The sequence below is a fragment of the Astatotilapia calliptera genome, chromosome 11 (genome assembly GCF_900246225.1).
Source record: "Astatotilapia calliptera chromosome 11, fAstCal1.2, whole genome shotgun sequence".
Lineage (NCBI taxonomy): Eukaryota > Metazoa > Chordata > Actinopteri > Cichliformes > Cichlidae > Astatotilapia > Astatotilapia calliptera.
In genome coordinates this window covers 17,873,134-17,895,935 of record NC_039312.1, presented here as the reverse complement: position 1 = coordinate 17,895,935, position 22,802 = coordinate 17,873,134, and the positions used below count along the sequence as shown (strand labels likewise).

At 42.3% G+C, this 22,802-nt stretch overlaps 1 protein-coding gene across 2 annotated transcripts; it reads left to right on the top strand.

Moving 5' to 3' along the window:
• The first annotated feature begins 70 nt into the window (after positions 1–70).
• chn2 (chimerin 2) lies at positions 71–21,668 on the top strand. Of its 2 annotated transcripts, XM_026183474.1 has the most exons (13): positions 71–1,013; positions 7,880–7,918; positions 9,438–9,493; positions 11,138–11,169; positions 11,375–11,488; positions 11,640–11,910; positions 16,493–16,576; positions 17,564–17,648; positions 18,875–19,048; positions 19,238–19,315; positions 19,526–19,663; positions 19,758–19,863; positions 20,328–21,668. In XM_026183474.1, exons 1-13 carry the CDS (start codon positions 965–967, stop codon positions 20,497–20,499), a joined length of 1,398 nt encoding a protein of 465 aa, XP_026039259.1. In that variant the 5' UTR covers positions 71–964; the 3' UTR covers positions 20,500–21,668. The 2 variants fall into 2 exon arrangements, with proteins under 2 accessions (XP_026039259.1, XP_026039260.1); XM_026183475.1 differs by lacking the exons at positions 71–1,013; positions 7,880–7,918; positions 9,438–9,493; ... (2 more) ...; positions 11,640–11,910; positions 16,493–16,576 and adding an exon at positions 15,592–16,430 and having other exon boundaries at positions 17,562–17,648.
• Positions 21,669–22,802: the final 1,134 nt, after the last annotated feature.

Genomic DNA, 22,802 nt, shown 5'->3' with positions numbered 1-22,802 from the left:
TCTATCAATTTCCGGTGTGTTTTTATTGACTGTTTTGCTTATAGTACACAATTCTGTCTGCAGGTGCAGCCACACTGCACACACCCTGCTGTTGGGCAGAGGTCAGGGTGAAGTCGTGAGCATGTAACTGGTGGATGTGCAGAAGCTGTCAAAATAATACAAAATGTAAGCCAGTTGATCGTTTTCTCCATCGCTCTTTTTTTAACTGATAAAAACGTTCATTTCTTCGAGCGATATATATTTTTGCACCACCAGATGGCGCACAGACACCGGGCTCGCCACAGCTGTTTCATCAAAAATGAAAATAAGAACTGCCAGCTCTGGAATAATACAATTTGCCCATTTGTGCCTTTTCATGAATCAAACGAGTGTGGTTTGAGGAAGAAAGTTCCGTCTGTTTGACATTCCGCAAGCGGAGCTGAGCTCTGCTGTTTTGGGCTTGTTTTTGCCTGTCAGGACTGCTTACATCTGGAAAACCTTGCTCCACAAAACTTTCACTTTAAGAAGGCGCGTCTAGGCTGCGGTGTGGTGTGTTTATTGCGATCCTTAAAGTGGCACATGGACGCCGTGGCTGGGCTCTGCATGGCACGACACTTTGTACCTACAGGTTCGGTCCATTGTGGGGAGGAAACGTTTTGACGAAACCGACCCACGGAGCACGTTCCTGTAGTCTTTTTCATCTTTCTCATTTATTTTTGAATCCACGGCACCCACGGTGTATGCGGCAGCGTGAACTCCTCGCCGAGGCGCGCAGCGAGGCGAAGGAAAGGATCAGCAGATTCAAACGGACGGACAGGGGTGGTGTTGGTGGGGTCGGGATCAAACAAGACATGAAATGATCACCAGTCAGGCGTCAAAGGTGAAGCACACTGGGGCGTGAGGGAAATGGAGGCACCGCCAGGGACGAGCTGCTGTGAGCCCACCTTGGCCAAACAGGACTAACCGAGTCGTGAAAGTGATTGGGATGGCAGCATCCAGCAACTCAAGCCTCTCAGGTTCATCTTTATCCTCTGGTAAGAGTTCAAATTCTCCCCAAACGAACAGACACAGAAGCTTTGCACTAAATAATAGAAATAATAATAGGATTGCATTTCCTCTTGAGAAGTTTCTAATGCTTTCGTTTGGCTTGAATCAAACTTTTCTCTCCCGTTGGCTTGTATACAACCCACGCATTATCTTAATCTCTATTAATCTGTCTCACAGATTCCTTTCATTAAACTTTCTCGAGGTGGCAGCTGTGATAATATAGAAAAAAAAAACCCTCTAAGTGGATGCAGCTGTGGAGGTACTGGGGTAAAAGGAAAGCCCTTCATGTGCACAAGGATTATAAGGTCGTGAGATGCAGTCAGTGTGACGCTTGGTTTTGGATGTTGTCCTTAACGTTGCCAATCATTTCCACAATTCCACTATTGACTTTCCACTTGGCTGTCTTCTGTGATTATCTTTGGCCTCCTTTGTCTACCATTTTCCAAAAATGCAACATCAACCAGGCTGAGGTGTTTTCTGATATTTTTTTTAATCTAATATGCCCAGTTGAGTGATTATAATACATCTCAGACTGCTTCAGTTTGCAGAAAACTCCAGCCAAATCCCCTTTGCATAAACAATGGTATAGCTCAGTGATTAGCGCATATTATTTGTCATTTTTGTGTGCTTTGCTTTTCACAGAAGGAAAAGCAGAATGTTTGTCAGCAGCTGTTCAAATAAACCCTGAAAATGCAGTGGGAGCAGCAGAATGCTTTCTCTGCGCATAGTCCCTTGTGTGTTGATAAGGAGTAGCTCGTATTTGCCAGAGTATAAAGTACAACCTCCACTATCGCAGCACTGCTTGATGTGGAAGCCCCACCAAACAACCAGGGGCGAGCGTGTGTGACAGAGGGATGAGGCTGTTTGTAACGCTGAGCCTCCGCACGCGTGGTTTATGTTTGGACTATAAAATCACATCAAGAAAATGTGCAAAAAAGAGGGGGAAAAAAAGCTGCAGCAAAAAGTCAAATTCAGCATTGCTTTGGTGGATTTTCATTTAATTTATGGCAGGACGAGGACATTCCATAAAGTGTTTGTTTTACTTTCTCACTGTCTCTGCATCCTGACCACACACCAGCGTCACATTTCCCAAGGTACTGCCCAGTGGGAGGGACAGACAGTCAAGCTGATATAGCCCAGGGTGACCACAGGCTTCACAAAGCATTATCTCATGTGTGCGTTTCAGAAAGAAGTGGATTTATTGTTTGACCGCTGCTGCTTTAAGAGGAAAGTCTCTTCTTTCTGTGGCATTGGAGGGTTGTCATTACTGTTGGGCTCTCAATATAATTATCAGAGGTTACAAGCTGCACTGTTGCCAGGGATGGAGTGGTTGTCGCAAGGGTATTATTATTTTCGTGCAGAGCTCTTTGGCAGCCAGATGCAACATTTGAATAATCTTGTCTATGAGGCATATGACTGAAACATGAATCTCTGTGAAATTCCAGCTCCATATTAGGTCTTCTGTTCTTGCTGCAAACAAAGTGCTTTGGTATATTTGGCTAAATCCATCATATTTGTAAATCTGCACAATCGAATTGTAACTGATGGCAATTTTCTTTTATTTTCAAGTAACAAAAAGAGGTAACTGGGTTGATTTGTTTCTTTACTTTCTGCAAAATATCTACAAAACCCAATACAATGGGGTATTAGATTGTATGCAAATCACCAAAAAGCATGTTGTAGACATTTTTGAACTGAATGTTTAATATACAGCTGGAAGATAATAGCTATAGCCTCTATTCTTTGAAGTTGATTATAGCAATAGACAACCAAAATGATTGCCATAAGATTGCAACATATATGTTGCAATCTCATCCTTTCCCTGGAAACATATCCTCTGGCTTTCTGTCTAAATCGGGGAGATTCCTACACATTCTTGGCGTGGTTAGGCATGGAAGCATGTAACTGTACCAGCAGCACACCATTTGGCAGACGGCTTCAGGAAATGAAGCTTTGAAAATGTTTTGTGAGGGCTACAGCATGAAAGTATGTCTTTAGATCCAGCCTTAAATGATAAAGTTGGTCAGGGAGGCAGACATGTCGCCATGCATTACAGACAGGCTGACTGTTAAGTGCGATCCTACACATTTCTTACAACATATCTCAACATATTTCTGTTACTTCTTTATTTTTCCTCATTTATTTGTTAATCTTTCAGGACTAGATTTGTGTCATGTTTTACTTGCATGTTTGCATTCACATTCTCCACAGCAGACTCAAAGAAATGTCAAAATCAGGTTACCAAATGATATTTTTCCTTGTTTAAACTCGCCTACACTTCTTTTTAACAGCCAGCTTTCCCTAAGGGTGTCTATGCCAGCAGCACACAAACACACTCCACAGAGAGAGAGACACTCTCCTACCTGTCACATGTTATTTGGTCAGCTAAGACTGTGTTGAGATACTTGTTTTGGATCACTGTAACACACAGATGGTCTCCCTGCTGCAGCTCTGATGTATCCCACTGACATGCTTGTGTGTGCAAGTATTTTTGTGAGGTACGCACACTTGGAGATCTTCTCCAGAATGTGTCGTTTCTTAATCCTCCTTATGCGTGTGGATAAATCTCAAACCTGTAACTAAAACTTCAAAGTGTTTTTTTTTTTTTTTTTTTCCCCACAAGTGGTCAACAGTAAAATTATTTTTCACAGTCACCTTTTGTTATGTTTATGAAACGGCCTTTTCTGATCATACATAAGCATCTTTACAGTCTTCACGAAGAACAGAAATAAGAATTTCTGTTCTCTTCATCTTTAGATGGTTAAAATGAGGAAAAATCAGATGGTATTTGAAACTGTAGAAGATATTCAAAGGACTTGAAATTAAGGACTCCTCCTGCCAGAACAAGACCTTGAAAGGTTTAAAAAAATAAACTAAAAGCAGTCGTGTACTGTTGGTCCATAATTTGCTTAAAAATCCCCACAATTTTTCTAGTCTGTACAATCAGCATGTGATTGAAGTCCGGTGAATAACTATTTTGGAATTACGGACGTTTTTATACACAGTGCCTGATTTTCAGAGGCCAGAAAACACCTAACAGAGCCCAAACAATACAAAAAAATCTTTAGATAAACAGAACAAAGCTGAATTTTTAGCACAATGATGGTAATAAAAAGATATGAAGGAAAGAAACGGCTCATGATCCAAACTATACCACATCATCTGTCAAACATGGCAAAGGGAGTGTTATGGTTATGGGCATGTATGGCTGCCAGTGGAAGTGGGTCACTAGTGTTTATTGATGATATGACTGCTAACAGAAGCAGCAGGATTAATTATGAAGCATACAGGGCTGTACTCTCTGCTCAGATTCAGACAAATGCTGCAAAACTGACAGATCTTCACAGTGCAAATGAATAATGACCCAAAGCATAGTGTAAAAGCAGTAGAGTTTCTTATGGTAGAGAAATGGGATATTCTTCAATGACCTAGTCGATCACCTGATCTCAACCCGATAGAGCATGCATTTCAATCGCTGAAGACAAATCTGAAAGTAGAAAGACCCACAAACAAGCAACAACTGAAGATGATGCAGTAAAGGCCTGGTGGAGCATCTCAAGGGAGGAACGATAGCATTTGGTGATGTCTATTGGTTCCAGACTTTAGGCAATCAATGACTGCAAAGGATTTTCATTCAAGTGATTAAAATAATCCTTATATTCAAAATTGTTTTAATTTGTCCAGTTTCAGTTGAGCCTCTGAAAAATGGGGGACTGTGGATTAAAAAAATGACTGTAATTCTTAAACAGTTAATGAAGGAAAGAAATCCTTGAATTAAAACTGAAAGTCTGCACTTCAGTCACATATCAATTGCTTGATTTAAAATCCACCGTAGTGGTGTCCCACAAATTTTGGGAGCTGACTATAAGCTGTAAAAAGGACTGCACAAATCAGATTTAAAGACATCTGCACGTACGATACAGTGACAGTGGGTCCCAGTTTCCAGTGAAATTACTGGCTCCATATTACCTCTGCAGATACGCCCCCAGATATGCAGCATTGCATTGCATGTTGGGAAACATCCCATCAGATGGTCAGGTATTGGTCTCATTTCTCCTTGTAATTGTAGTTTCTGTGTCACCTTCACTGTTGACAACAGCAGTGAGGATTGTGCACAGAAATCCTGTCTTAAAATACTCCAAAGTTGCTGTTGTCAGCCACGCATTCAGTGTACATCAACACAAGTCATTGTTTTAGGCGCTGAAGCGGAATATTTCTTTTGCATTTTGCACAGACAGTAGAGCGGACGGTATCTCGGGGGATAAAACTCTTAGCTTGATCTTTATTCATCGCAAATTCTCTTTGTCATCGAAGCAAACACCCGCTGGTAATTATTTTATTGAATGCTTCTGACTTGGTGAGTAATGGAGGGCAACGCAATTAATAGCTGTTTCTTCGGGGGGGAAGAGCCCTCTGGCTGCTTCAGAATTTTAAAATTCTCCCTGATCATCGTCAGAGAGACGCCACACAAACTCTGAGCCACTTGGAAATTCTTTTTGATGTTCTTTGGGTGTTTATGTGCATGTGCGAGCTTGTGTGTGTGTGTGTGTGTGTGTGTGGGGGTGGGTGGGTGGGTAGGTATTTGCACATATGTGTATATTTGGGCAAGTGTCTGCCAGTGTTTGCATCTGAACCAGCACTTACGCGCTCCCTCTTTTGTAGCCAAAGCTGCTGCTCAATTCCAGGCCGAAATGCCATTCGTCATTATTAAGAATTAGATTGAAAAGAGAATATTTGGCAGCCCACCAGATGAAATCACATTCTTTAAATAAGCTGCAGTGGAATAAATCTTTCAGGCTGTTGCCAGTGCAGTACACAGTGACAAAGCGTCAGTGTTGAACAATACATTTTCCAAGGCAGCTTAGCCGCGCATCGGCAAATGGAGCCCGAAGGTTATTTGGTAGTGTTGGAAGGCAGACACTCTGTGAAGGGCTTCAGCAACAAAATTTATCGGGGTCGGGCTTGTTTGCCTTTTCTTTTTGTCATTTACATATTCAGCTGTTAATTGTGTGCACCTGTCTTGTTTGTGCCCTGTAATAAACAGAGCTCTTTGCACAGTGACTGTGCCGCAATGATGAGCTTTTTATTTTATTTGAAAATACTGCAACCAGCCTCCAGTCAAACTCATGCTGCCACCGCTCGCAGAGAAGCCAGCAGGAAGGAAGCGCCCTGACTGTCTGCTCTTCAAGTGCTGTCAGACACAAAAAAAATCAAAGAGGAACATAGAGATGTTAGTGGAACAGTTTTAACACAGATGCACTTCATATGACTAATGATTTTCAGTTTAGCTGCCTGGACCTCGGTGGCCATATCCAGCAAGTGCTCACTGGTTTTCATTATCTGATTCCCATCCCCATATGAGGTGTGTTTTATTACTTTCCTTCCTCGCCAGAGGGGTGTGGTGCGGATTTGCTGATGAGTACAAAGGAATGCTTTACATGTATCATCTGGGCGCAGTTGGGTAAATCTCTCTCTCTCTGGCACTGGGAGTGACATTGCTGGCTATTTTCTGCATTTGGCATGAAGTCTAATCTGCCTATGTGATAGCTATAGGCCACCAGGACTGATATTGTATGACTGAGTCAGTGTCACAGTGTGCATGCTGAGCATACCAGGCATTCAGTAATTTTCAAACATGCAATTAATTGTTTCTTCTAAGGGAAGAAAATCTAATTTTTATGAGATTTTTAGCTGTAACTGGTGTCAAATTAGCATGTTTTAACTGACTGCAATTTAATAGATTGTGAAAATCTTCAGGTTTTTGTAATTACAACCTTGTAACACGATTAAAAAAACCAAACAAACAAACGTTTGAGTTTGAAGGTTGAAGCTTGACACGACCTAAAAGTCCTCGCCAGGAGCGCTGATTTGTTTGGGATCTTGCCAGACTGCTCTGCAAACACAGTCAAAAACAACAAAGGGATATCAGTTTCTACATCATGAAACTGATGTGTACAAGTAACAAGTTGCTGTGCAAAAAACAAAACCAAACACTCCAAAAATGGATTTTGCACAAATGTATTAAGTTTTAATGTAACAAACTGTTTATGGGGACTATATCAGGAAAACTGAAAATATATACAGTACTATAGTGTAACGCCTACAGTGCTGTAGTGTGATTTCCCTTTTTGCTGTACAGTAAAAGAAAACCTGACGATGTATATTAGCCATTCTTATGATTACGGGTGTCAACGTGTTTTTTTTTTTTTTTTTTTTTTTATGACTTGCCTTTGGCCACATTTTAATTCATTCGGTGACGTTTTCTCAGAGTATTACAAGTCATTTCTTTTCTCAGTAGGAGTAAACTCTGACTTGCTGCAGAGAACTTACTCCACCTTCTCTGAAACGTTTCCTGAGCTAATGTAACATCGTGCTCCATAATCACATAATCATATCTCAGCCACCACATTTCCCACGGGGATGTCTTGCTGTGTGTAGCAAGATTCAAATTGTATTTACTTCTGCTAATTTTGATTGGCGTGTTTGTAGTCTCACCGCAGGGCAGATGGGTGCTGTCGGGGACCTTGGTGGTTGTTAATATAGATCAGGTGCGTGCCGACACAATGTTTAGCAAGCGGACATCAGCCCGTACCGACTGTCCTTGAAGCGCAGACGCTGATTAGAATTGTATTCACTGGTGCGTCTCAAGAGGCAGCTGCGCAGCATGAATCCATATGCATAATTATAGCGGAGAGATAAACAACAGTGACATAACAGTGGTAAAGGGCGCACACTCATCCCACTGGGAAAAAGCTAGAAGTGGAGTTTTTGTAATGAGAGAAAACAGGAGAGTTTATTAACACAATCATGAGTTTGTGACAAAAGCCTGTTTTTGTATTTTTGTGTTTTGCAGACCCTGAGGATTATCAGCCACCCATATGGAAGTCTTATTGTGAGTAATTAATTCCCTTTATACACTGATTAGCAGTGCTTTCACCTAACTTTGCCTTTGGTGTGCTTCACCTTTTTTTTTTTCCTGCTCCACATTTCACACAGAAATGTTTTCTGTCCTTTGAAGAATTAGGTTTGGTTTAGCATAACAAAATTAGATGCACTGCAGGTTCCAAAAGGCCACGCACACACGCTTTAAAGGCACACACTGAGAACACACTCGCCCACTGAATTCATTCACACAAGCGCAAATGCAAAGCAGCCAATTCCTGATCTCTGAGTAAAATAGGTTACCAGCAGCTAGGAAAATAGGATTTTCTACCTGCTAAAGAGCCTCATTTAAAACGGGGTCCTCAGAACGCCCACTTCATTATGCAGTGTTTTTACCATGTGGGAGGAAACGGGTTGGCTCGTCAGAATAGAGGTAAACGCACTGATTGAAGCTGAGCTGAAATCGTCTCTGCTGGGGAAAATGTCTGTCCTACATTTTGCTTAACTAATTACAATTTATAGCTTTTTAAAATAACTTCCCCTGTAATTAAATGTCTAGTCTGCGTAATTTTACATTAATGCTGCTCCCGTCTGACTCCTCTCGTCCTATGTTGAGGTATTTTTGGATTCCCTCTGTCTTGGGAATGGATGATGTCCAGATCTTGCTGGTTGGCTTAAGTCAGCCTGACAAAACATGAAATTTCACAGTCAGGAGAGCCTTCCCCCTGCCTGGAGAATCTGCTGCGGTGAAGACTTAGCTCAGCCTCACACAGCACTTTCTTTAGCACTGCTTGCCAGTAGTGAGGACACTGGAGTGGAGCCGTCATCCACACACAAGGCTGCCAAACGATGGGACTGAGAGCATTAAAACAGGAAACATTTTTGTTTGTTTCATTTGTTTGTTGGCGATTTTGTGAAGTTTGCTTTGGTAAAAGGGAAAGTGCACTTCTAGACTCATAAAAAATCATGGTTAGCTACTGATTCTGATTCTCTGTTTTGGCTGCTCACTTTTTTTTAAACAGCTAATTGAACGTGCTATTTCTGGGAGGCGGCTGAGATGTTTGTGCTCATTAAATCCCTGCCACAAATCTCTCATTTCCATTTTTCCCCCCGTTTCACTACTAACGCTAATAATAGGCTTGCACTTGCACCACGTGTGTAAAAGTGTCTTTGTGTTTCAAAGTTGAAAGCAATCTATGGAGTTATAAGTGCACATTAGGTAAACAGGTCCTAATTCACGCAAATGGATTTCAGATATATGGCCCTGTAAAACACTCACTGCTAAGCACTGCACACAAAAGCTAATGGCTCCTTATGTACCTGTTACTTCTGCTCTCTGAGCAGCGGTTAGAAGCTTCTTCCACAGGCTGCAGCCTATTAAGTGGAAATATGGCTTTACTCATAGCTGTTGTCCTTTGTGTAAATGCTGCACAGCACACTTTATTTCCTTCCTCTTAACTGTGTATTAACCACGCTTCTATTTGGTGGAAAACATGGAGCCTTCATCAATATGCATGTTTCTCTAACAGTGTACCAGCTACAGCAGGAAGCCCCAAGACCAAAGAGGATCACATGTCCTCAGGAGGTATGTGCAGCTTTGTGAACAACTGCATAGATGCTGAAAGGATCATAATCATATTTTTGTCACTGTAAATGTGAAAAACAATTCTTACCTCAGTGATAAATGATAAACAAATTCAATGCATTTAAATTAAGAAAAAGTCCAAATTTCTGAAACTGCTTGATTGCTCAGATAATTCATGTAGGCTTGCATTTGTATGGTTTAAAATTTCCAACGCACAGCAGCAGCGAAGCAACAATAAACGTTCTGATGCGAAACTAAGCCAGAATACAAGCAAAGCATGAATCCCATCTGTGATTGTATTCATTGTTTGTTTATTGCTGCCAAATGTCCGATATAACAATCGACCATATGGTCAGGCGCTGGAGCTAACTGACACAGTTATCGACACCATCAAATTCGAATTTATTATTTCTGAGTGTCTTTCCCTTCATGAGTCAGTCTACCACGCTACATGTACACCACTGCTCAGTTTTCACGCTCAGGTTTTTCCCGTGGAACACATTCGCTGACAAGTGATCGAGTCTGGCAGCTGGGAGCCAGACCACTCGGTAACCTGCGGGGAGCTGCTTGTTGAACCTCCCGCACCCAAAGTGTAACCATTTAAACTGCAAAATAAAAATTAAATAAGTGACGCTCCTTTCCTTAAAGTTTGTTTAGGAGCATTTTTTTCAGGGACTTTTTAAGGCAAAATTTAATGATATTTCCAAATCAATTACTATGTCGTTTTAGCTTGCACAGGGTTTGATTGTTCTCTCAATCCCGTGAATGAAAGGGCCGATTGAAGTGCTGCCATCACCTATAGTGCAGCTACAATTGCACATTTTATCCTATAAGAAACATCAAGATGTGTTACAAGTGTAGAAGAGAAATTCAAGATCAGGGGCGCTTTCGAAGGAGACTGCAGATTCGATCCCTTCAGTTATGTCAGGAAAGCTCATGGAGCAAGTTGCTCTACTTTTTACTTCCCTCGCAGAAAGATCTGTGAATTTTCTATTGTATAAGCGTCCAGAAATGATGCGTGTCTCATCCTATTTTGAGTCTTGCCACACTTTGATGAGCTAAGAGAAGCCTGTGGGCTGCTATTACTAGATAAGTAGTTGTCCAGTAATTCACTACAAAATGATGTTTGACATATTACCAAATCCAATGTCGTCATAGCTATTATCTATAAAAGATTACAGAAAGAAGGCCAGGAAAGAGGAAGAAAAAAAGAAGTCATGATTCACCGTGGCAGTGCTATAAAAGCTCAAATCTATGACATGAAAAAACCCCTCTTGTGTTATTGCAGGCGATCACTATAGCGATATCTGTGGTTATATTTACATTCAAGATTAAAAATAGGTTTAGCCATATCTCTTGGTAGACTTGTAATACATAGACACTAACAGGCTTAATATAAATTTTTGCAGCTGGCCATCTATCACCAGCTGTTTTAGTGCTTTGCCTCCAATTCATCTCCACAGTGTGTGAGCTGAATTTGTGGCTTTGGTAGCTGTGAATAGACACGGGGGTACAGATGGTAATCTGTGCTGTGGTGTTGGGCCTTTTATCTTTCACACAGGCTGTAAGAACAATTTGCAAAGCTATTTGATTGAGCTTTCATGTTATATTGCTGCAGCCAATATTTCTTCTTCTGGTTTACAGATGGAGAGCAGACCGAAATACTATGGCAGAGAGTGAGTGTAACTGAATTTCTTTCATCATTTCTATGTTGTTTTTCCCCCCGCGACGCACAGTGAATGGTTTTCAGTCGTAGATTATAAGTGGGTGTGGATATGTATCTATTTGTTTGTCTTTTGATCAGCATTCAATATGTAAAGCTTCATGAGTGAGGAGGAAATCACATTGCAGGACTTATATACGTTTTTTAAAAAAAAATAGATTTCATGGCGTGATCTCTCGAGATTATGCTGATGAGCTGCTGGTGGGAACAGAGGGTGCTTACCTCATCAGGGAGAGCCAAAGACAGCCAGGGACATGCACCTTGGCCTTAAGGTAACAAATCCATCAATATGCAGCACCGAATCCCTGAGAGGTCAGCTCTACCAGCATCCCAACACTCACCGAGTCTCCACTTTGATCGCTTTTACTCACCCGCTCAACCTCTAAAACGTATCTACCGACTACATCCTCATTCTCCATCCAGGTTTGGACACCAGACCCTCAACTACCGATTGTTTTACGATGGGAAGCACTTTGTCGGGGAGAAGCGGTTTGAGTCGGTCCACGACCTTGTGACGGACGCCCTCATCACTCTTTACATCGAGACCAAGGCAGCAGAGTACATCGCCAAAATGACCACTAACCCCATCTACGAGCATCTTGGTTACACGTCGCTGCTCAAGGACAAAATGGTGCACAGACTGAGCCGTGGACGCACAGAACCACGCAGGGTCACCTTCCAGAGAGATGAAAAGGTGGGTTTTATGACTGGATGTTGTACTGCGCTCATCCAGTTTGTAACAAGTGTATACCATGTAGAGTAAATAGAAGTGTGTATGTGTGAGATTCTGATCCTAAAACACTATCAGGGTCTCTGAGTCATTCAGAAACTGTGGGCATTCAGACTCGGAAAGAATCTGAGTGGCAAGAAGAATAAGAAATCCTACAACAAACTGTGTAGCTCCGCATCCCTTAATCAAAACATCTGGAATTACACGAAGAGTCAGAAACTTCTTAGAAGTTCCCCAAAGCTGAACTGAGCTCTACAAAATACCTTCAAAAACAATGTTTAACTGGGGGAATTTGTGCTGAGGGTGGTCCTGCCAAATATTTCTTTGTTTTGTGCTGCAGATTTTTGCATTTTGTGGATGTGGTACATGCGGTAACTGTAATTAGATTTTCTTTGAATTTTGCTTCTGTGGATTGACCTAAGCAAGCTAATTATTGACTCTTGGCTTGGGTAATATTCCAACAGGAAGGGAGCGGTGCAAAAGAAAACTTCTCCATTATATTGTTCACAATTCTGCATCCAAATGGTATAAAATACTAAAGAAGTATAGTAAATAACAAACAGACTTGTTTTCACTTTTTATTTTTTTCATCCAAATTATTTGGCTGCCCATAATCTTTCAAAACATCCACAACAAGCCAGCATTATTGCAAAGATTTAACGAGTTGCAGATTACAGTAGCTGGTATTTATCACCAGCACTGGGTAAATACTGGGGTTTTGATCCAGTTCCATACTACTTAACATTTCCAGTACATTTCCTGTAGAACGAGAGCATTCCTGAGAGGACACTTTGTCCTGTGAGTGAGACGTACATTATCCTTGCTGCCTCTGGGTGTGTTCACTGCTGCCATGCTTCATTGCCTTCACTGAAAGGTAATGATGACCAAGGGGACTGGGACTTTGCTCGGCCTGCCATCCATATCAGACACGTTGATCTTGGGTGAGACAGGTTTCACATTGTATTCGTTGGCACTCGCAAGCTGATGTCAGATTAAGGTCTGTAAATGATTTCTTAATCAGGATGAGGAATGTCTGCCTTCTTCATGTTTTTTAAAAGTGTCCTTCCACTAGGTGGCAATCTGAACTTAGTTCTTGTGCCTTTTTTAAGAGGTGATGGCAGCCAGAGTCACAGCCGAGCTTTAATGTTTACATTTATTTACTATTTTTATATTTCTTGCTGTTTTGCTGTGAGCGCGTGAGCTGTATCGTTAATGTGTCTCTCAGCTTTGATTTATTCTGGGATATTTTGTCTTGAAAATGTCAGCTTCTAGTTCATCACTCAGCAACAGGCAGATGGCAGCCTGTCAGGAGGACCATCATTGCTGTGTTAACATCATCAGTCTTGAGTTCGATTTCTGTAACGCGAGAGCATTAATGCAAGCATTGGCTGCTGGTCAGCGAGTAGTCCATTGACTTATTGCTGTTTTAAATAAACTTTGACAGATACGGCTACACCGAGAACTCCTCTAAGATGTGCAGACACGTCTGCATCTGCATGAAAGGCAGCGCTTCATTGAAAAGTGTCCCTCGTGTGTTCGATCCACAGCCTGATTTTTAGGTTTGAATGACTGTGGACTGCATTCTGTAATAAGCATCCCATTTGGCAAGTAAAACTGGAGCATGTCTCTAGCTAAATGTCAGATTTTCAGCTATCTGTGTGTCTTTGAAAAACTGACTATGCATTCCTCCTGCCAAGTATCTCAGCCGGTGACAGCTGTGATAATGGCAGACTTTGTCAGGCACCGTTTGAAAACCACCTGCCAGTCTCTTCTCACAGAGAGACTGTCTTCTGTCGGCTCAAATATTCCGCGTCTGAGAAGCAGAGACCTGACCCGATGGCTTGAATCTGTGGTCGCTTTTAAACTTTGTGTTTACCAATTACACAGCTCCACCCCGAGGCCTTTAACAGCCACAGAAGCTTCACTGTACACTCAAAATTCACGCGTGTTTACTCGGTGTCGGGTTGACACCTATGTAATACCGTAACTGTGAATGCTTGTGTAATTAAAACCCTCTCACAAGGTGAAAGGGGGCACTTGAGTGAGCCATCACTCTCCTGAGTTTCTTTGCGTGTGCAGGAATTTACTCAGTGACTAAAGCCTCTCTAAAGCCACATTGCTCCTGATGCTCACCACACTGGTTTAATCTCAGTGGCGCTCTCAACAAGCTGCCCTGCGTGCGTGCCCAAGAAAGATTTTCAAAGGTTTCGCCATGTTTTTTTTTTTTTTTTTTTTTTTTTTTTTTTTTGTTTATTTGTTTGTGTTTTAGGATAATTACCTGTTTGCTCTGCTATAAAAAAAATGCAAAAACAACTATTTATGTCTCTTTAGTTGCAAAATGTCAAAACGCTACTTAAACAGTATTTTTATGTGGTACTTTTCCAGAGTGTGATAGATGCATGTTCGGTGGTCCTAGCCCAGACAAAAGTGACAGTTTCCTCCATTTTCAGTATCTTTCAATACTGTGTCCTTCACAGTATGCCTATTTTTCCATTTGTTAGAGCAGTTTTGTTTTAGTCCCCTTTGTCTCACTGTGCCAGTGTCCACTGTGCTGTTTTCCTACAACTCCAATCATAACTGAGTTCACTCAGCTGCATTCTCACAAAAGTCCTGAGGGGAATAAAAGAGCCAAACTGCTGAAAAGAATGCAGAGCTTGTTGTGGGACCACCTTTTGTGTCCTTTCTTCCAAGCTCTTCTTTAAGAGACAAGAAGCCATCTGCCTGCAGACAAAGAGCACAACCCTTGTCTCCCCCTCCCTTCCCCTGCCTCTCCTCTCCTCCCCTCTGCGCGGCTAAAATATCACGGAGTGGTCTATTCCTCATCTGTCTATACAGACTTAGCTGCAGAGTTAATTTGTACCGTATGGTATGCGTAGGTTTGAAAGAATGCTTGTCACAGTGACAAATTTCTTCACCTGTCTTGTCCCTCTTACAGCTAAGGCCTAGTTTACCCAACAGATATCAGAGACATAAAGGAACAAGCTGGTACACAACATGTCCACTGCCTTCCCCCTCCCTTGTGCTTCTCTGTCTGTCAGCCTAGCTTCCTACCCCTTCATTTTATCTCAGTTTTGCAGTTACCCTTTGGGTCTTTTGCTCTCTGCCTCGCCACTCTGCTTTTGCACCAGCTCTTTATCTCACAAATCCAGTGCCTACGGGCTTTCCAACCTTTGCAGTAGCTTAATAAATCACTTTTTTAATGATGTCATCCAATAGATGGACTGATCTGTTTTGTAACCTGGAAGCTGCTGGACATGAAGTCTTGCTGATGTTTATTCGGAATGTCATGTGATGTGTCGTTTGTGTGCAATACCTCGTTTTAGAAATTGTGACAATTGGAAGCAAGTCTCGTGGTGCTGTTTACTGGCTAATAACGAGCACAGCTAATGGGGACAAATTCAGCATGAACATGGCAACAACCCCCTGCCGGCAAAAAAGACGCTGCTGCAGACCTGCAAATGAGCTTCCTATGGGATTTTGCTTGGATTTGGGCACTCCTGGATTATTCCCTGTGTAAGGATTATTACAGTAATCCCTGTGAATACCAGTTAATGGTCTAGCTCTGCTGGTCTTCTGACACAAGTGATTGTCACAGACTGGAGTAGTCAGGGCAGTATAGTCAGGGCAGTGCAGTCCGGGTGTCTGGAAGATCTAGTTTGGATTGCTGTGTGGGGAATTCCACCAGCTGACAGACACAGCTAGAGGTCAAGATCTGTTTGAGTTATGACAACACAGCCTCAGCTCTGACAAGGCTGACAATCTTGGGTCTGTCTCTGAGCAGGCGAGTGACCTGTTTAAAGGATCCAGTGCTGAGTGAGAGCTGCTGGCAGTGAAGTATTATCTGCAGTTAAGTGAAGTGGAGTGTGTCCGGAAGGCACTGTGCTAATGGGAGTGTGCTCAGTGCTATAAAGAGGGCGTCTGCACTATTGATCCTGCTTTAGAGAGCTGTTGAGCTGTGTGAAGTGGTCCTGACAGCACCCGGCTGCCCTCACTCTCAACCTTCTAGCCCCTGCCCATCTAGGACCCTGCTCTATCTCTCGCTCTCTCCCTTTTCCTCCCTCTCTCTTTCTCTCCCTCTTTCTGGGTGTGTGAAAGAGGACCATTGTGCAAGGCACACTCCTGCCCTCAGGCCGCCCACTACCAGTCCTCTTCCCACTGCTGCTCTTGCTTACTGCTGCCACTGGATTCAGATCAGATGCAGAGTCGAGGCTGCGCTGGCTGTCATCAGTCGCCCTCCTGGGTCACAGGGGAGTGGAGTGTAGCTGCTGCCTCTGCTTTGGACAGTTGCCGACAGCGTTTGCTGCACAGCACTCACGGATCCCCTTCACACCTTCCCTCAGAGGAATTGGAGAGTCTCTGGGAGCCCGATCAGTCAAGCATGGAAGCTGAAGAAAACATAGGTTTAGCAGCCGAGCTGATTACCCACAAGGCTAAGAGACAGGAGAGGAAGCGCCAGGAGCTGCTGGCTTTGGCTCTGGGAGTCAAGCTGGGGAGCAAGGGGACTCTCCTGTGGAAGCCTATTAAACTGTTGGCCTCTTGTCCTCAGATCTCTTCACCTCTGGTGCGACGGAGTGCCTTGAAAGATATGCCAGAGAAGCAGTGCTCCTATGAAAAGATCCACAACTTCAAGGTGAGCAATTTCTTCTTAGACACAAGGAATGAAATGAGTCAAAGTGTCAGCTGCTGACAACATTGTTAACATTTCTCCTAAATGACTATTCATTTATTTTGTAGTAGCTCACTTTTGTTTTTCCTTTGGTTAAGCAACTCTTTAGCGAGATGCATCTCCAGATCCGCAGATGTGTGTGTGTGTGTGTGTGTGTGTGTGTGTGTGTGTGTGTGTGTGTGTGTGTGTGTGTGTGTGTGTTGCTGTTTTGATGAGAACACATGCAGCTGACACCCATATGCATTGAGGGGAACTAATGGATACCACAACCCATTAACAACAGAACACATTGATTAGCATTGATTTAAAAGCTCTTAGATCTGTTTTTGTTTTAAGCTTCTGATTTTCTAAAAAAAAAAAAAAGTGTTAGAGTTGCATGCAAGTGCAAGAGTTATGGCTCTCTTAATACACAAATGAGAACTTGGACATACTTGCCTCTGGGCACCTTAAAATTCTTGCAGTGGTGTCTTGGGTTTCAGTTAAGAGGTGAGCTACAGTGATCCCCAGCTTTTTGTTTGCTTTGTCTTTGAAAACCGAACAAAAACTATCCACTCACCACCTGCCATGTGCCCTCTGCACTCATTAATCCACTCCTACCTATTCAAAGTAACAATGAAGGTGTGTTCAAGTGCACATCAGTGTAACTCCATTTGCCACCTTATCCTTGTTCTTACCATAGGCGTACATCTGTTATTTTGACTTTCAGGCTTGCCTCTGTGCTCCCCCGCATGTATCCAATTGCTCAGGACAGATGCCAGACGCGCTGTAGTAAATCCTTTAATCTGCCTCGTGTATACTACAAATGCGCTCATTTGGTGCAGAGTTCCATCCAGTATGGCTTGGCATCACAGTGTAATCCAGCGCATCAAAGGTGGAGAGGTCTCCTGTGTGAACTGGTCATTGACTTGCGTGTGTGTGTGTGTGTGTGTGTGTGTGTGTGTCTCTTCCCAGGTACATACCTTTCGAGGGCCGCACTGGTGCGAATACTGTGCTAACTTCATGTGGGGCCTCATTGCACAGGGAGTCCGCTGCTCAGGTACTCTACGCACTTCAACATAAAATGTTGCATGTGGTAGACTGTTTGAAAATATCCTGTCCCGTAAGTCGGATTACACGAGGCATTATAAGATCTGCGTCTTCTCACGGATGTTTCAGTTATTTAGCGTGGTGGTGGTGGTGTTATGTATTTTCCCTGTTACATCTGTGGCAAACAAGATGACATCGTCCTGTTGCTGACTCATCAAAAGACATTTAAACACAGTGAGGAACAGACATCTTTATAGAATCACAGCTTTAACTGTTATCACTCCTTCTGAGCACTCCACTCACTAATATTTTGTACCACTCCCACCAAATAATTCTAATAAATGTTATTCCACAGCACTCCGTAGCTGCTTAATAACTGCCACTGTCCAAACTAATTCATGCTGATAGAATTTATATCCAAATGTAGGTTATGTCAACAGTAAATGCTACAGATAACCTATGACATATAAAACTCGGGTCAAACACAGGCCAAACGCGGTGTCGCTGTTGTCCAAATATAGCAGCATAACTGCAGGTTTTCAGGGCCTCCACGGGGTTGTTTTCTTGCACAGACGCAATCCTGGGGCTGATGTGCGCTCTTGTGGACTCTGTTGCTCTCTCCCTAAACAGAGAGTTTGTTGTTTAGACATTTGCCATGCTGATAAGCCAGAGGCAAACGGCGGTATCATCAGACACCTCATGTGCTATGGGAAGCAGGAGAGACTTCTTTGTCCCTCTCTCTGTCCCTCAGTTCTCTGCTTATCTCCTCCAACACTGACTGAGAACGAGGACCCCAATCAGCCGACCGGCGTTAACGCTGCTCGGGCGGTTACAAACAAGTTTGTGATGAACGATTTCAGAGTAACATCCCCCAACCTCCCCCACACCCCCACGCCGCCTGGTCTACGAGTACCACTCCTTCAAAAACCTTTATTTCAAGCTGTGCTGCCACACAAGCAGGCATTACTTTTTACACACACTGCTTTTGCCAGCTGTCCAGCACAATCCACGTGACCGAAACTACAACAAGAGCCCCCCGCCAGTGCTGCCTTGTCCGCTGATATCCACCGTTGGCGCAGTACACCGAGACAGCTTAACAGCAGTTGCACTGTCTGACAGTGCAGTTTATCACTGACTCTGGGAAACCTTTTCAAACTGCTTTCTTAAGCCTGGGATGATGGTTGTGTTATCGTCTCTCTCTCTCTCTCTCTTTTTATCTCACTTTTGCTCTGCTAGACTGTGGGCTGAATGTACACAAACAGTGCTCCAAGCTTGTTCCCAGCGACTGCCAGCCGGACCTGCGCAGGATAAAGAAAGTGTTTAGCTGTGACCTCACGACACTTGTCAAAGCTCACAACGCAACGCGGCCCATGGTGGTGGACATGTGTATTCGAGAAATAGAACTCAGAGGTAGATCCATCACTTATTACTGGTAAAGGAAAGTAGAATACACAGTTATTTCTATTCCTTTACTCGTTTGTAATGTTTAGAAATGCCATTGATCCCTTTTTGTACAAAAGACGCCTGCATTTTCTTTGATTCATTTTTATGTTTTTGTGACAAAGAAACAGACACAAACCTTCCAATTTTCTCTTGCAGGTATGAAATCCGAAGGTCTCTACAGGGTGTCTGGCTTCTCTGAGCACATTGAGGATGTGAGGCTTGCTTTTGATCGAGGTTTGTTGACAGTGAATTCTTTTGCTCTATGCTCTGGGTTTTAGTTCAGAGGTTCGAACCTTTGAGTAAAGTGTTTCAGCTGCAGAGGAGCGTGATACAGTGCTGTATTTTATTTTGGAAATGGCAAAGGAAACCTACAGCAATGATTTTGTATTTTGAACAAATACAAAACGGCATCTTAGTCATATATTTTCTGTTTTGTGTCAACAGATGGCGAGAAGGCTGACATCAGTGCCAGTGCCTATGCAGACATTAACATAATTGCTGGTGCTTTGAAGCTTTACTTTAGAGACCTCCCCATTCCAGTCATTACATTTGACTTGTACTCCAAATTTATTCAAGCTGCAAGTATGAGTGCTTTGCTTTTGCTATTCCGCACCATTACTGTGTTAGTACTTCTCTGCAGGGCTCTGATACTAATCATTTTACTAATGTGATGCAGAACTTCCAAATGCTGAATCCCGACTGGAGGCCATTCACGAAGGTTTGCTGCAGCTCCCTCCGGCCCACTATGAGACCTTACGCTACCTGATGGCTCACCTCAAGAGGTAACTTCGCCCACTAATCAGTTATGCTGTTGCAAAACTGACAAAAAGACAAGCTGTGATTGGATGACACTGGGTTTCTTCGTAACCATGAATATGGACACTGTAGGTTGTTTTGAGTCAATCCTACATACCTGTAAAGATGCTCCACAGAACAAACTGTGTATTAACCTGCAACTGAAAATAGTCTCCAGTAAATGCACTATTTACATAAGTTTATGAAAATTTGTTGAAAACTACAGTGTCTGCCTAAGATTCAGACTTTTTTTTTTTTCGTCAAGCTAATCTGTCCACTAGCTTCCTAGCTACTGCAGGAACCCCTCCTCCCACAAGGTTCATGTGCCCTGGCTGGAGACACTGAATGAACACATGGCTCAAAATAAAAACATGTCAAAACAACACTCGTCTGGATGCTTCATAAATCTGTTCCCTGTGCAAACTTGATTTTTTTTTTTCTTATTTTACAGGGTGACAATGTTTGAAAAGTACAACTTAATGAATGCTGAAAACCTGGGGATTGTCTTCGGTCCAACTCTTATGCAGCCGCCGGAGCAGAACGCCTTGACAACCCTGAATGACATGAGGCAGCAGAAGCTAGTGGTGCAGCTTATAATAGAGCATGAAGATGTATTATTCTAAGGAGCGAGGCGTCCGCCCATTACAAAAGAAGAGAAGGACAACTATTTATTCTATCAGAGGAAATTCAAGCCACCTTAATTCTAGTGAAGAGTCTGAATTCATTGTCGCATGACAGTTTCACTTTGTCGGTTTTAGTGTTGACATCGTCTTGTTACTGTAAGTTTTGGGTCTCTACGCTCAGCCAAGACCATCATTTAGATATTAGGAAAGGATCCTGTGTTTCTAACTACCTACAGTGCAGTTCCCTCCTCTGTTTAATTTGAAGACTGTCACTACCTGGTGTAGACTCAGTCATAATGACAGTGCTGTGTGAAATCTGCTCTGGGCACATTGTCAGTCAGTGAAAGCTGTGTAAACTAAGCCTCACAGATCAGCCAAGTTAATGTTTCTAACATGACGTGTGCATATGTTGTACTGTTTGCGAGAATGCTGGTTTAAAAATGGGATAAAACAATGCAGATCCTGTCATTGTACATAAAATCAGATCATCCAATGATCGATATTTTGACTCTGTGTACAAACAAAGAGAAATAATAAGAAATGAGACAATTGGGCGCTCATAAAGCACTTTTTTGCAACGTGTGTATAGATTTATTTTGTACAGATGTTTATTTTTGTGTTTCTGCATTGTTCTTTGTCACAAATAATATATTCTGTCGGGGCCGGTTGTTTGTGGACTTGTTTGTGTCGATGCAAAAACGGTCCTCGAAAGAAGAGTACTGTCAGAAAAAGCAAACGTGCGTGGGTGCACCATTTCGACTTTCAGTGTATTCAGTGTTATGTGAGGAATACACATGTGGATTAAACACTGGTCATTTATTCATGTCCTATTGAAGACTGCAACAGATGAGCAGAGCTCCTCTGTATACATGCCGGTTGCTCATGTTGCAGTGTTTCAGTATTTCATGCTGTAATTTGGAATATTTTCAATAATGATCTGTTTTTTTTCTTCTTCTTTTTTTATTGCCAGTAACATTGCTCTGTGCAGCTTGAGTTGCAGTTTGCTTAACTGTCATACTAAAGCTGTACCGGGCGTGTTTCTTTCACACTTGGTTCGATTGAATCCTTTCTACAAATCCATTTTATCAAATTGTATTTTTGTGACAGTTGATAATGTAATTTATGAAATGATGATGATTTATTAAAGGTTTTAAAGCTTGAGTTTGAAATGGGGTGAGCTGCTGCAGTTTTGTGTTTTATAGGGATAGTCTGCACTTCAGTAAGTTGCAGTAGAAGTGGTTCAGGCAGAGTGAAGGCCCAGCCCTGTTGCTAGTGATGATTGCTTATATCCTGAAGCGCAGTGATTGGAAGAGCTTTTTAAAAAAAATCTCGGTTAACCAGTAACGCTACAGTGTCTTAACATTTAACCTCATTCTTGCTACATAACCCTCCCACTGATCCACTTTTACCTGTAGGTGTGTTCAGCAGGGTGGAATTTTTCTGCAGTGAGGGGGAAAAAACAGTCGTTCTCTTTGTGAGAAAGGACATAGTTGCACCACAGTGTTCACTTCCTGTTTGGTTGCTTAAATTCTCTCTCTGGCTTCAGAGCATATCACTGGTTCATGGCAGCATTTTATTTAACTGGAACTACATTTTAGCAGGAAATGATTGCTATAAAAATATATCGTTAATCCATCACAGTTTATCTAGATCATTATTTGTAAGATTATTAAGCAATTAGTTATAAACATCTAAAAAATTGTGGCGTAAATTACTTGCGCTTTATTCATGCATCCTGGAAAGCTTTCTGCACAGTATCATCAGATAACTTCTGGAGCCGTTGAAGCTTAGATTTACTGACAAGATATATGCCGATTTGATCCATGCTAAGCCAAAATGACAGCACTGACAATAATTAGTGACTTCTTTCATCTGTGAAGCATTGTTCTGCTGCATAACAGATTGCAACTTAATATTACCAGCCTGCTGAATCATCCCTAAACTAAACTTCTGTTCAACATCCTGTATGGCTTAAATATCCTGCAAATGCCGTGTTCCATACTGTGATACTCCATACCCACCATCCTATCCAGGCCACACTGTCAAGTTAACTAGTTTAGTAACAGTGGCCGCACTTACTGTCTGCTTCTTAATGACAGCCGGATTTTGTGTATATATGATTAAATATACACTGATAAGTGCTGTTGTATACTTAGGATTGAAGAAACACTAAAACACATTTTAGGCCTCAGCGCTGAAAGAAAATCAGTACTGTGGATGCCACTAATATAACATGATAGTTATTGAAAGCTTAGTAAATATAAATGAACTGGAAAAATATGAAGAGATAAAATTATTTTAGC

Excerpts from the sequence above, each read along its gene's own strand:
- chn2 (XM_026183474.1), top strand. The coding sequence starts at position 965 with ATGGCAGCATCCAGCAACTCAAGCCTCTCAGGTTCATCTTTATCCTCT. Across the intron at positions 1,014-7,879 it reads AGGTTCATCTTTATCCTCTG|ACCCTGAGGATTATCAGCCA; the intron begins GTAAGAGTTCAA and ends TGTGTTTTGCAG. Across the intron at positions 16,577-17,563 it reads AAAAGATCCACAACTTCAAG|GTACATACCTTTCGAGGGCC; the intron begins GTGAGCAATTTC and ends GTCTCTTCCCAG.